Below are 15,906 nucleotides of genomic sequence, written 5' to 3' on the forward strand. Positions count from 1 at the left end.
AATTTAACTAGAAAAAGCAACAACAAATTCAAAAGCACTTAAATGTTTTTATACTGACCACCTCTAAAAGAAAAAACTTCAGACTTTTACATACCAATATACCTGACTAGGTTTGAGTAGAATATAGTCACTGCAAACAGACTGACTGGAACCACCTTTAGGAAGGGGACTATACCGAAGGGAGGATATTAAGGGGTATTTGGTAGAACAGCTTTGCATTTTAATATGATAGACTCTAAATAGGTCTAAGTTGCTTAAGACATACAAGTCTTTTCTAGCTAGATAAATACTTTTGGAACCATGAATATTTTAATAAGATCTTGAAGTCTTTTGAGATAGTGGTAACAAAAAGAACGAATATTCTTTGTCTTTCTTCTATAAAGGTTAAATAGATATTATGAAAGAACAAACAAACAGATGCACAGGTGAACTCTGAATTTAAGGAAAGCAAAACTACTATTAGCATAAATATATTAAAATCTGATATAGATGAAGGGAGTCAGGGAAGAGAAGTGGTTTCCTTATAGTACCAAGCTAAGAGTTAAAAGAGAAAGGAAAAGAAGAAAGATGGTTAATGAGAATGGATATTCTTCACATGAGTAAAAAATTTCCAAAATAAAATAATTAAGATATGAATAACAGAAGGAACAGGAACAGTACACATACACTTCCCAAGAAGAAAAATGTTATTAAAGCGTAAGAGGAATTTTGGTATAGAAGTTAATTAAGCTTGTGGGTTCTACAGCTTAGAATAGCTGGGTCCCATCCACTCTCCACCACTCATTACCCATCTGACTTGAGAATTAAATAAGGCAATACATACAGAGAACTCAAATAGTGTCTGACAACAGAGTAGATCTTCAATACATACAGAGAACTCAAATAGTGTCTGACAACAGAGTAGATCTTCAATACATACTAGTAGCAATGGTGATTTTGGTCACAAGGTGATGCCACTAGCCCATAATAGTACAGTTGCTATGAAAGCCTGAGAGGTCAGTATTTACTTTTTTGAGTAAGGGAGGGGGAGGAGTTTGAATGATAAATAAAGGTACTCAGGACCTCAAAGAGCTTGTGAATAGATTCCGTGAAGTTTAAGTTAATTGATTCTAAAGACAGTGAAAACATAATCTCCAACGCTTTTCCTTCTTCTGAAAGAAGTTCTAGGATATATTACAGAGAAAAAAAGTGGGGGAGGGGACACCACAGTCACTAAATAACCAAAACTTCTGAAGATATATTCCAAGTTATTTTAGGAAATATAGAGCAAATTACTGGACTGTTTGCCAGAAGAATTTAAAATAGACCAAGCCAAAAATGGGTATAAGTACATTTCTGTTTCACTAATAACAACTAATAATTTGGGAGAGCAAAGTTAAAAATGTACTTTCAAACTACTATGTAACTTTATTATAGATGCTACCTTACAAGTAGATAATTACATGTTTACAAAAAGTATTATCTAAGATGTAGTAATAGTTGGTAACTAGACAAATTATTTTTGTAACTTTCTGAAATACCTTTGAATCATGGAAAAAGCATTTCATTTTTGAAATAAAATCTCTATATTCAAGTTAAATTACTTGATAACCAAAATCAGTAATTGGTATTTCAAATAGTTGCCTTGTATTATGAACTTTAGTTTTCTGGATGACATAAAAACTAGTATCCTTTATAAAGGACACCAGTGCATTCTATGAAATACGAAACTATATTGTTATCAAATAACACATTTTTACTAATTATCTAGTAATAAAAATTTGTGTTCAAAGCTGGATTCTGAGATGAATAAGATTTTAGAAAAAATTTTAAAAGTAACAGAAGGAACAGTGGTAGTGTTCCTTCTCAAATAATAACAGTTCAGCTACCACAAAAGGAAGGGAGGGAGCCACTATTTTAAAAATATGTCTATGTCATGAAAGAAAGACTGAGGAACTGCTCCAGATTAAAGGAGCATAAGGACACATGACAGCTAAACGCTACATGATCTTGTACTGAGAGAACAAAAATGTTGTAAGAACATTATTAGAACAGTTGGTGAAACTGGAATATGGACTAAAGACTGAAGTACTACATTCATGTTAAATTTCCTAAATAGGATAATTATACTGTGACTACATAATCAAAGCTGAAGGCAGAGCAAAGATTTAGAAAAGTAATAACGAGTGCAGTGTGGGACTTCCCTGGTGGTCCAGTGGGTAAGACCCTGTGCTCCCAATGCAGGGGGCCTGGGTTCGATCCCTGGTTGGGGAACTAGATCCCACATGCATGCTGCAACTAAGAGTTCACATTCCGCAACCAAGAAGTCTGCATGCTGCAAGTAAGAGTCCACATGCCACAAGGAAGGTCCCGCGTGCCGCAACTAAGACCCGGCACAGACAAAATAAATAAATAATAAAATAAATATTAAAAAACGAAGAATACAATACAATGTAAGGTTTTATGACCTCAAATTTGAAAATCTAAGTGAAATAGCAATTTCCTAGAAAAATTATAACTTACCAAAACTGACTGAAAATATAAAACCATTAGAAACCTGTAACCATTAAAGAAACTGGATCAGTAGAAAATGATAGTGAAAGGCGACAAGATGAGGGAACAGGAGATGAGATACAAAACAGAGGAGGGAACTGTCACAATTTGAATACTGCTCTAACTCCTGGTGGCAAATTCTTAGGCACAGGCAATACGCCCCTGCTTCTTTACTTGGCTCTTTCCCAAGTCCCCACAGGCTGTCAGAACTCTGAATTGCTACAATAAAACTAAATAAGCTTAAAAAATTCTCTTCACCCTCAACTGGGTCTGCATAATTTGGAGAGGGGCCCATACAATTCTGATGGAATCAATCTCAGTGATCTAAGAATTTAACAGCCATGAACCTTTATTAACTGACTTACACAGCAGTATCTATGTAACAAAAAAACCATTTAGAAACACAAGAATATCCAAAAACATAATGATAGTTGTAGGTCTTCAGCCTTTAAATTGAAGCAAACACACACACAAAAAGGATACATAATATTTGAATAATTTAGTAAATAAGGTTAAACTTTATAAATTCAAACCTTCATATTACAGTGAATTGAAGTCTTTCAAAAGGTTACGGATGTTGGAACAAGGAAGGGTCTCAAATCAATAATTGAAGTTCCTACCTCAAGAAACTAGAAAAAGGGGAGCAAAATAAACCCAAAGCAAGATGAAGGAAGAAAATATCAAATAATAGAAATCAATAGAAATAGAAATTGAAAATAGATGGGGGGAAACTCAATGAAACAAAAAGCTGGTCTAAAAAAAAGCAATAAAATTGATAAATCTCTAGTAAGATTGACAAATTAAAAATGAATACACAAATCACCAATTTTAGGAATGAGACGGGATATTGCTAAAGATCCTTGTAGCCTTTAAAACAGTACTTGAGATACTAAAAACAACTTTACACTCAAATTAGACAGCTTAGAAGAAACGGACCAATTCTTTGAAAATCACATTATAATCAAAACTCAACCAAGATAAAATAGATAAACCTAAATAGTTCTATAACCATTAAAGACGCTGATTTTGTAATTTAAAAGCTCTCAAAAAGAGATCACTTGGGAATTCCCTGGCAGTCCAGCGGTTAAGACTCCACACTTTCACTGCCAAGGGCCGGGGTTTGATCCCTGGTCAGGGAACTAAGACTCCACAAGCTGCAGGGCGTGGCCAAAAAAGAAAAAAAAAAAGAGAGAGAGAGAGAGAGATCTCTATACTGAGATGGTTTCACTGGAGAATTCTACCAAATATTTTCAGAGGAACTAACATCAATTTTACACAAACTCAGAAAACAGAAGAGGAGGGAATACTACCCAATTCATTTTATGAGGCCACCAATATCTTGATACCAACACCATACAAAGACAGTACCAAAAAAAGAGAAAACTACAGACCAGTATCTCTCATGAACTTAAACACAAAATTTCTCCAAAAATAGTAGCATATCAAACCCAACAATATACAAAAAGATTACACACCATGACCAAGTGGGACTTATTCCAGGAATACAAGGCTGGGTCAACATTAAAAAAAATCAATCAGTGTAATCTATGATATCAACAAGCTAAAGATGTGATCATATCAATTGACACAGAAAAAATCTTTGACAAATTCCAACACCTATTCATAATAAAAATTATCAGCAACTCAATAAAACTCATCTATAGGGACTTCCCTTGTGGCACAGTGGTTAAGAATCCACCTGCCAATGCAGGGGACATGGGTTCGATCCCTGGTACGAAAAGATCCCACATGCCGCGAAGCAACTAAGCCCGTGTGCCACGACTACCGAGCCAGCGCTCTAGAGCCCACGAGCCACAACTACTGAAGCCCGCGCACCTAGAGCCCATGCTCTGCAATAAGAGAAGCCACCACAATGAGAAGCCTGCGCACTGCAATGAAGAGTAGCCCCCGCTCGCCGCAACTAGAGAAAGCCTGTGCACAACAACGAAGACCCAACGCAGCCAAAAAACAAAAAAAAAAATCATCTATAAAAAACTCTATAGCTAACATCATACTCAAGGGTGAAAGACTGAATATGTTTCCGTTAAAATCTGAATGAGGTAAGAATGTCCACTATGACCATTCTTATTCAACACAGAACTTAAAGTTCTAGCCACTGCAATAAGGAAAAAAAAAAGAAATAAAAGGTATACAGATTGAAAAGGAAGAAATAAAGCTGTTCATATTTGTAGATGGCATGATTGTCTACATTAAAAAATCCCAGGGAATCTACCACAAAACCTCACAGTTCAGCAAGGTAACAGGATGCAAGATGAACACACGAAAATTAATTGAATTTCTATACACATACAATGAGCATGCACTAACCAAAATTATAAACACAATACTATCTACAATTGCTCCAAGAAAAATTAAACACGTAGGTATACACTTAACAAAACATATCTTTAGGATCTATACATTGAAAATTATAAAATGCTAATGAAAGAATTCAAAGACCTAAACTGGAGACATACCACATTCACGGACTGGAAGATTCAACACAGTAAATATGTCAGTTCTCCCCAAATTGACCAACAGGTTTAATACAATTCTTGTCAAAATCCAGTAAAGATTTTTGTAGACATAGACAAGATCATTCTAAAATTTATATGGAAAGGCACAAACCCTAGAATAGCTGAAATAATATTGAAAAAGAAGAATAAAATGGGAGAAATCACTTTACCCACTATTAGGGCTTACAATACAGCTACAGTAAAACAGTATGTGATACCTATGGTGGGATAGACAGAGCAATGGAACAAAATGGAGAACTTACATAAAAATGCTTAACTGATTTTTTAAGAGTACAAAAGTAATTTAATGAAACGACAACTTTTCAACAAGTGGTTCTGGAAAAAACTGGACATTTGTAGGCAAAAGAACTGAACCTTGACCTAAGTATCACACCTTATATAAAAATTATTTAAAATGGACCACAGACTTAAATATAAAATGTAAAACTATAAAACTTAAAATAGGATAAATCTTCAGGACGCAGGATTAGGGAAAGAGTTCACGAACTTGACACCTAAAACCTGATCCATGAAAGGAAAAACTGATAAACTGAACTTCATCAAGTTAAAACTCTGCTCTGCAAAATATCCCGTGAAGGTTAAAAAGACAATCTGTAGACTGGGAGAAAATATTTAGAAACCATATATCCTGAAAAGGACTAGTATCTAGAATAAAAAAAAAAAAAAAAAACCTTCAAAACTCAACAGCAAAAAAACTAACAATCTAATGAGAAAACAGGAAAAGGACACAAACAGATATTTCACCAAAGAAGATACAAATAAGCACATAAAAAGATATTCAACCGTAGCCATTAGGGAAATGGAAATTAAAACTACAATGAGCTACCACTACACACCTACCAACACGACTAAAATAAAAGACACTGACTACACAAAATGCAGGCGGGAATGCCTAGAAACTGGATTGCTCACACACTGCTGGTGGAAATTTAACATGGTACAGCCACTCAGGAAGAAAGTCTGGCAGTTTCTTATGAAACTCAGCATAAAACTACCATACAACCCAGCAACTGTACTCTTGGTCATCTATCCCAGAGAAAAGTCAGCATCCAGATCTAGGACTTCCAAGTCTCCAGAACTGTAAGAAAATAAATTTCTGCTGTCTAAATCAGCCAGTCTGTTGTGTTTTGTTATGGCAGCCTGAGCAGACTGATACAAGAAGTCTAAATCATACCATCATAGTGTACACCTTAAACTTAAAAAAAAAGAAGCCTAGTACACAGAAGGGTCTCAAACAGCTGTTGATTAATTAAAAGAATAATATCAATCAACCAATCAACTAAAAGCATGCTACATTCAGATTATAATTTAGTAAGGAAATATTTAGAAAACTATTAAGTAAGGTCAATAATTTGAGATCAAAGATTTTGGGCTTTAGCTATTAGGGAGGCTATTATCCATTATAATAGTTTAATGGCAATGGGAATGTAATAGAAAGGTTGTGAAATATATCACAATCAGGTATAAAAGGGAAAGATGAAGCCAAGATAATCATGATGAACCTGATAGACTAGATCAACCAGTATAAATCAATAACTAAAGAATAAAATGAAGTTAGTTCAAAACAACTGAATAATAAGTATTAAGCTGACATTTTCTAAAAAGAGGAAATAATAGCAACCAGGAAGGTAATATGGGTTACATTCTAAATCTTAATTTTCAGGAAACCGCTCACACACACACAAACACAGGAAACCGCTAACATCCCCCCCACACACACAGAGCTATTTTTTGCTCCAAAAGAAAGAGAATAGAAATGCAGCAGGCAGGTTTTTTCCCCTTCAAGGAATATTAGTAGTATTAAAGAATGAACTATTTTAAAACTGCTGGGAGAAAGTCACAAAATTCATGGTTGTACAGAAAAGTAATTAATAGTATAATTTATTATCTTTTCAATGGATTGACCCTAAAATGAACAGGTTATTCTAAACTAGATGAATGTTATTATTATTAGCATTTCTTTCAATTATAGTCCTTCACAGCAAAACTGGTTTGCCCAAGGTGCTTCCTCTAACTCAATTTTCCTATCTGTCCATCTGTGAGTTACCTGTGACAATAAAAGGGAAATTGTTCCTGCCATTATTATTTCCTCAGGACTAGCAAGCTGTATGTACACATTCTCTATTCCACATACAACTTGTAGTATACTATCTTTATAGTTATTTAGTTAATGTAAAAGAGGGGATAGCATTTCCCTAAGTTCAACGCATGCTTTTAGTGAACCATGAGCAACTCAGTAAGGAAACATCATGAAAGTGTTGTCTTTGGGAAACAGGCAGATAGATTCAAGGAAGTAAGGGTCAGATTATACGAGTTTATTGTGGTGAAATTAAGGAGATGAAATTGTATCTAGGAATTTTGGGGGAACTACTAAAGGAATATGAGACTCAAGCTTTATAAAGTTCAGTATTGTAAGCAATATAAAAGTTAGAGAGAGGTGAAACTGGGCCTTGAAAAAATATTAGAAACCTTATCTGCAATAATACAGACAAGACTGAAGAGGGGTCGAGATGAAAAGGATAAAACAGAATCAAGAATAAATAAGACCTGATTCAATTAAATGGAGGAATCACTAATACCTAGGTTTATGACTATTTTTTTCTATCTATCTATCTATCTATCTATCTACGTATTTATTTATGACTGCATTGGGTCTTCGTTGCTGTGAGCGGGCTTTCTCTAGTTGTGGTGAGCGGGCCTAGTCTTTGTTTTGGTGCGCAGGATTCTCATTGCAGTGGCTTCTCTTGTTGTGGAGCACGGGCTCTAAGTGCGCAGGCTTCAGTAGCTGCGGCACACGGGCTTCAGCAGTTGTGGCTCACGGGCTCCAGAGCGGAAGTTCAGTAGTTGTGGCACATGGGCTTAGTTGCTCCACGGCATGTGGGATCTTCCCAGACCAGGGCTCAAACCCATGTCCGCTGCAGTGGCAGGCAATCGGATTCTTAACCACTGTGCTACCACGGAAGCCCTATGACTATTATTGATGCATACTTTGATATCATTCACCAAATCCATGAAAAGCCCAAGATCTTATACAGTGTAGCATAAGAATTTAAGTAAGAATATAGATTTATCCTACTTTAAGAATACTCAAGGGCTTCCCTGGTGGCGCAGTGGTTAAGAATCTGCCTGCCAATGCAGGGGACACGGGTTCGAGCCCTGGTCTGGGAAGATCCCACATGCCGCGGAGCAACTAAGCCCGTGAGCCACAACTACTGAGCCTGCGCGTCTGGAGCCTGTGCTCCGCAACGGGAGAGGCCGCGACAGTGAGAGGCCCGCGCACCGCGATGAAGAGTGGCCCCCGCTCGCCGCAACTGGAGAAAGCCCTTGCACAGAAACGAAGACCCAACACAGCCAAAAATAATAAAATATAAATAAATTAATTAATTAAAGAAACGTTTAAAAAAAAAGAATACTCAAGATTTAAAAATCTGAACATATAAACTAAAATATAAGGCCTTGTTCATAATAGAAATCTTTATTCAAATGTTACCTAGATCTTCTCAGTAAGGCCTTCCTTGGTTATTCTATGTAAAACTTTAACTAACCTCCCCACAAAAAATCCCCTACACTCCTTTTCCCCCAGCACTTAATACTGTCTAATATTATGTCTAGCATAATATTCATTTACTTATTTATTTATGGTAGTATTTCTCTGGCCCTCACCACAATGTATGTTCCCTTAGGAACGGGGATTTCTGTCTTTGTTCATTTACATATCCCCAGTGCCTAGAAGAGCAAGTATCTAGCAAATAGTAGATGCTCAATAAATATCTGTTGCATGACAGACTCACCTTTAAATACTGAATTGTCCCTTTTAATAATGTGTATTCAACAAAGTTCCTTTAGTGTAAGGTAAGATTAAAACTCAGCAACAGGGGCTTCCCTGGTGGCGAAGCGGTTAAGAATCCGCCTGCCAATGCAGGGGACATGGGTTCAATCCCTGGTCCTGGAAGATCCCACATGCCGCGGAGCAACTAAGCCCATGCGCCACAACTACTGAGCCCACATGCCACAACTACTGAAGCCTGTGCGCCTAGAGCCGGTGCTCCGCAGCAAGAGAAGCCACCGCGATGAGAAGCCCGTGCACCACAACAAAGAGTAGCCCCCACTCACCACAACTAGAGAAAGCCCGCGTGCAGCAACGAAGATCCAATGCAGCCAAAAAAAAAAAAAAAAAAAAAAACCCAACTCAGCAACATATTGTCCACTAAAATATCAATGAAAGAGTGGTTTAAATGACTGACAAGGAAAATTCAGATTGGATTTTAAAAGAAAATAATAAAAGATACTGAAGCCAGAAGGAATCTAGTGAAATGAGAGGCACAGATAATAGAGTAAGCATGAAACTGTAGAGCAAGGGATGGGAAATAAAGTAGAAATGACAGGAAATTGTAAAATTCCTCAAATGGAAAAGTTCTGGTAACAACCAGATCCAGGAAAGTAGCCTGCTGAAATGAAGACCAGAAGGTCAGACCATGCAAAGAAAAGTAGCCAAGAATGATGATGAGGCTCAGATGTGGAAAAGTTGGCATTTAGAAGGAATTGCTAAGATCAGTAGATGAAAATAAAAGCTAAAGGATGGTGTTCTGAATGGTACAGAGTATCAGTAAAAAAATGTCTCTATGTGGGTTATATAGTAACATTCTGCGAGGGGAATAAGGAACAACAAAAATGCTGACACTACCTCTACTCCCACTCCCACTTATTTCCCAATTCTGTGATATTATGGTGAATAGGAGAACCGGTATCTTTCAAGAGACAGAGCTGCTGAGTCCTAAGGGGAATGCCAGTTAATAGAATTGGTTTTTTAGTGGAGGAAGAGTACTGTAGAAGGACTGATGTTTCACAATGGAATAAATCACAGAGGCACAGTGGGAAAGGCTAAGCAGAAAATTGTGGTTCTGTACTTTATGAAGTTCAATCCAAGGCAGAAAGATATTTCCCTGGTCTTTTGGGGTTTCCCATGGTGGAAAGGAGGATGAGTCTCATTTTTAATAAAGCTACTGCTATGTTATAATCATTTTATTTTCTTCTTTAAAAATACTCGAATTTTGCTTTAGGCTCTAATAACTGTAAAGAAACTCCATTTTAGAAATGTACCTTTTTAAACAATAGAACTATTATCTCATAGGCATTTTAATTTTTATAAACCACTTTTATCCACAACCTAATTACTTATTAATCCAAAACAACAATTCCTTAATCTCTTTGGCAACTTCCTAAACTTGATATCTCCTGCTTTTTCCTTTCTTCGTTTCAATTACTATACTTACTATAAACTTCTAAGTTTATAATGATAGCTGTAAGTTTGCTTTGACATTGAACAGTGCCTTCTTCTATTTTCCACAGAACATCTTAAGGACAGAGGTTGTAAGTCTTACTGTATCTTTCTATGCAGCCCACTTGATTTTTGTCATCTCTTAGCACACAATATGCTTTAAAAAGCACAATAACATTAATTAGTAAATTTATAGTATTTTATTGTCCTACGATAAAAGCTTAGGAATGGCTAATTTAGATCCCCACAGTTATTAAAAACTTTGTTTAGCAGTAAATATTTTAGCAAAAATTTAATATCATTATTGAAAGTTTATTCAGGTACTTAATAAAGACTTTAAAAGTGTATTATAGTTCAGTATTTCAGATTTTCCTATCACATACAATTCAACTAAAAATGATCAAATAATTTAACATATACATATGGTAAGCTGATAAAATGTTTGCCTATAATAGCAATGTCACACCAATAGAGAAGAGCCACTGTAGAAAAATGAATGCAAAAGAGAAAGTTTCTATCATGGGGAATCTGAAGCTCTATAGTAAAGATTATCTATACAAATTAACAGTTAAGTTTTAGTTAGCATTTAAAAAAATGTGATCCAAGACAACACTAATTTATATTAAAGAATTAAAGGGAGAAATCAAAGCTATAAAGATTTAGAAGGAAATGGAGGATACAACTCATACATATCAAGTGAAGGGGTTCTGAGAAGCTATCCTTGTCAAAGACCATTCCATACATCCCTAAGCATCTGGGAGAAAGTACTTTCATATCTTGGGCTACAACACCAAAGCCTGGTGTTTTTTTAATTTCTCCTGAATTATCAATAAAGTATGAAAGCCAATTATATAAAGCAGTGCTTTCCAACTTATTCCTCAGGCATACTCAGAAAAATAACAATTATAAGGCAACCAGAAAAGAGAAGGGGCCTAGTGGTTAAGAGGCAAAGAGACTTGGAGGCTCCAGCCACTTTTACCTATTCATGGCACACAGCTTGGGAAGCTCTAATTTAGATTAGCAACTTGGGAAATAAACTCTACCTTTGTAAGTATCACGAAAACAAGCAAGTTATAGGTAAGCATCATAGGAAATAATTTCAGGTCACTCTGAATGAATGAATGAATGAATACTGAGCAAATTATACAAAATGCCACCTTCTTGAAAAAATCCTCATCAGCCTGCTCTTGATCTGTGCTCCCTTTCTTATCAAAAAAAAAAGAAAAAAAGAGTGAAATATAACCCTCTGGGAAGTGTAACAAGACATTTTTAGTACAAGTACTTGTAAATCTAAGACTGGAAAAATCTTCTACTAAATGCTTCATTCACTCTTCAGAAAAGCCACCTTTCATCTTCACTACTGTTACTAGTATTTTGACTATTATAAGCCCTCTTTAAAATATTATCTAGTATTTCTTTATTAGCTACACAAGTGGCTATAGGTACCTCATTACTAATTATCTATTCTTTCTTAAAGGACACAAGTTTTTTCCTGAGGTATGAGGGATAGCTATCTTACTTCATTTATAGAATTCATCCAAGGTAGAGGACTCTAAGATGTGACCCACAGACAAAATGGGTAGAGAACACAGTTTGTAGCACTATCTTTTACATGATTAACTATTACATAGGAACAATATTAAAATTCAGTTTACTCATCAAGAAGGATATTAAAGAAAACTATCATTAACTTTGTAAACTTATAGATTCAACAGTCACAGTGTACACCTTTTTTATATTACTAGAACCCAGAAAAATGGATTAAAATAAAGCCAATCAATAAAAATATCTATAGAAATGGACATTAATGACCCCAAAATGCAGTGATAATGTAAAAGAATAATACTTCAATTCTGTAATTGCTTCAGAAGTATCTTAGAAGTGTATTATGCAGCAGAAGGGGCCAATTAATCTGCTTATTTCAATGTCACTGTCCCATTTGTCTTGAGACTTCACAAGACTGCTATTTTCAATTTATGGCCATGCATTGCCTCTGCCTTTGATCGTACAATTCCCCATGACCTAAAATGCTTTATTATAACTATTCCCTACAAGAATTAAGACAATCCTCCAATTGAAAGTAATGTTTCCTTTATGTCTACACTGAGATATATTTATCATTCCTGTTTCACAAATAACAAGCTTCCTCAAGGAGAAATGGTTAAGTGAAACAACCATTTTGATTCCTAGGTCAGTGCTTCTATCAAAAGAATCTATTTTCTTGTTAGTCTATTATGATTCTACACCTTAGGATTAAGTTAAGGGCTCTTTTTTATGTCCCACATTAGGAAATAAGTTTGTATTATGTCCAAATCCCAGGCTTACTCTCTCTAAGCTTATGTCAAAGCCACACTCTGAGCAACCACCTAAAACATTAATCTGAGCTTATCTCTGACCAGCCTCACTCCTAGTGATACAGATTTGGTTCCTTATTTAATTTTCCTCAAGTAAACTGTCCATGCTCATCAATATAGCCAATAGAGTAGTCCCTTGGTATCCACAGGGGATTGGTTCTAGGACCCGCCCCCCAGCCCTCACTGACACTAAAATCTGCAGATGCTCAAGTCCTTGTATAAAATGGCATAGTATGTGCATATAACCCACGCATCCTCCCTCCCATATACTTTAAGTCATCTCTAAATTATTTATAATACCTAATACAAAGTAAATGATATGTAAATAGTTGGCAGCACAAGGAGAATTCAGGTTTTGCTTTTTGGAACTTTCTGTAATTTCTTTTCCAAATATTTTCCATCTGTGGTTGGTTGAATCCAGAGATGTGAAACCCATGGATACGTAGGGTCGACTGTGTGTTCTGTTTCACCTGATTTTTTTTTTTCCTCTTTTTCACATCTAGGTCATCTTTTCCTTGTTCTTATGCTTTTTCTAGCAAGCTTTTTTTTCTCCCTTTCTCCACCTTTGACTTCTTTCTTCTCTTTTTCCATCTTTACTATTAAAAAATGCCTTAGATTGTCAGTATTGTACTCAGTTTCTAAAATCTACAACTTCTCCAACAACACTCCCCAATTATCAACAGCTCAGACAAAAAGCACTACACTCCAGGACAGGTCACCATAGGCTCTCTCTTAGAAGTCTACAAGCCATATTTTAAATAAGCATCAGTATATGCTAGCCACCATGTTATCCAAGGCCAGAACCACATTTAAATATTTAAACTTTTAGAGATGACATGTTAAATTTATCATATATACTTCTGACTTCAAATGGGGTTTCTTAGTCCTAAAACCACATTCTGGTTAATTGAGATACACAGTAGTAAATCCTAAACTCACAAAAAATTAGAGTTAGAAGGCTTTCAAGATGATTTAGGAAAACTCTCCACTTAACTGAGACAGAAACTGGAGCACAGACAAGTTAGGCAACTTTTAAAATTACTGAAATAATTCAATAGTAAAAAATATCCAGGAACCAAGAACCAAAATTAAAAGTAGGTTTATTCAAAATGTTCCTGTATGAAAGAATTATTCAACACTTAAAACACATTTTCAATAGAAATAATATTATAGATGCTGAATGAGCTCACAAATTAATCCACAGATATATAGTTAAAGGGAATAACAGTTATTTTCAAGAGTCTTGGAAATTTTGGGCACTTTATTCTCTTTTTGCTTCTAAGTTGTATGCTCTCTGCTTAATGCAGGAATGACATTAACATTACTCAGCTTTTTAGATATGATTATTTTTTGGCTCACGAATGAAATAAAAGAGAAAGAGCTTTCTACACTAATTAAGAGAGAGTAGATGTCTAACATTATCAAAGGTTAGATTCAAAATTTTAAATATATGAATGTAAGAAAACACTTGTCTGGGTGGAAGATAGTAGAGTTAAAACCTAGGATGGCCACCAGGTAGTCATATGATGAGCCTAGATTGATAGGGGATGAAGAGAAACAATCTGAGAACACAAGAGTCTAGGGTAGGGGCCAGCAAAATGTTTCTGTAAGGGGCCAGATATTTACAGTCTCTGTTGCAACTACTCAACTCTGCCACTGCAGTGTGAAAGCAGCCAGAGACAAAATGTAAACAGATCAGCTTCGCTATGTTCCAATAAAACTTTACTTATGGACATAGAAATTTGAATTTCATATAATTTTCATGTTCATAAAATTATTACTCTTCAATTTTTTCCAGTCATTTAAAAATGTAAAAACCATTCTTAACTCATGGGCTGTACAAAAACACATGACAGGCATGGATGTGGCCTGTGGACTATAGTGCCAACCTCCAGTCTAGGGAACAGTGGGGAGAAGGGGAAGATGGTGCACCTGGGTTAATAACTAGGGGGACTATTCATGAATGTTCTTGCATTAAACCTAACAGAAAAGCAGCTCCCCTCTAACACATGCACATTAACGTCAGTCACAGCTGCAAAGAAACAGGCATATTTTGCTGTCTTTAACTTTAAAAGAGCTACAGAAACAATCATTGATCCTGGACAAAAATAATTTTCATAAATAACAGTATACTAATCATAATTTTAAGCAGAAAATTCATTCTATAGAATTTTTAAATTATAGCAATAGATGCATTATTCATTACCATTTTGTCCCTGAGTCGCTCTCCACGGATAAAAAAGTCAGCACAGCCATTCTCTTCCTGGTGAGGGACTTTGAAGACAGTGACGCAGCTTAGTCCACTCCCTCCAAGTGGTAACCATCCACCACTTGAGTCATCCCGGGTCATCACCACAGCTCGCACTCGTGCATAACTATTACTAAAATAGATGCAAAGATTAGAAATTAGCTTTTCCATAAACAAAAAACAGCCAAGGTGTCAGTCTTGTTTGAGAAACCAAAGACCACATCAATTAACATGCAGTAACTAAAGTGTTTACTACTTCCATGACAGTCCACAGACAGTAACCTAATTGAAAAAGGTCAAAAACCACAGAGTAACTGACTTAAAGGTTAACTTATCTTGAAGACCAATCTCACAATAAAAGACTACAGATCTCTTATTTCAATTCATCATTTGAGTAGTTCAAGCACATGTGATTGCCATGGAATATGTAACAAAGGATCCCAGAGACAAACATGGTCAAACTACAGTCGGCCCTCACAGTTATCTAATATATGTCCACCTCCTACAATATAACCAGGACAAATTACTGCTGTATCTTAGCACATTTAATTGTGACAGCTGTATGTTTCTAACATTTTTGAAATATAAGTAAAATGCTGAAACAAACATACTTATTAGCTCAGACACATTTTTGATTTTTTCTAACACCTGGGAATCTAAATCACAAATATATATAAACATGTTTTATTTTAGTAAGTTATCAAGTAAATTGGTCTTTCATGCCCTCTTTTTGGCAGACTATTCTTAAGAGAGACCATATTCTAGTTCCATTTAGAATCATTTCCCAGTATTAGCCACAACTATTTTTTACATAAAATCTAAGTAATGTTTCATATACTAATGTTCTAGATAACTGACATCTCAGCATTTTAGTTGTAAAACTTTTAATATAATAATTATTAATGAAATCCTTTCTAAAAGTGGTATACCTTGGTGACTTCTTAGAAAATTACACTG

The 15,906-nt window shown here is 35.5% G+C and overlaps 1 protein-coding gene across 1 annotated transcript in view; it reads right to left on the bottom strand.

The window, feature by feature from the left end:
* Window positions 1-15,906, bottom strand: part of SPRED1 (sprouty related EVH1 domain containing 1) — a 117,379-nt gene that overhangs the window by 52,967 nt on the left and 48,506 nt on the right. The window contains exon 2 of the mRNA XM_059915588.1: window positions 14,908-15,082. Within this exon, the coding sequence (XP_059771571.1) occupies window positions 14,908-15,082 (175 nt within the window). The remainder of the gene's footprint in view (window positions 1-14,907; window positions 15,083-15,906) is intronic.

Source organism: Balaenoptera ricei, chromosome 2 (genome assembly GCF_028023285.1).
Source record: "Balaenoptera ricei isolate mBalRic1 chromosome 2, mBalRic1.hap2, whole genome shotgun sequence".
Taxonomy (NCBI): Eukaryota; Metazoa; Chordata; class Mammalia; order Artiodactyla; family Balaenopteridae; genus Balaenoptera; species Balaenoptera ricei.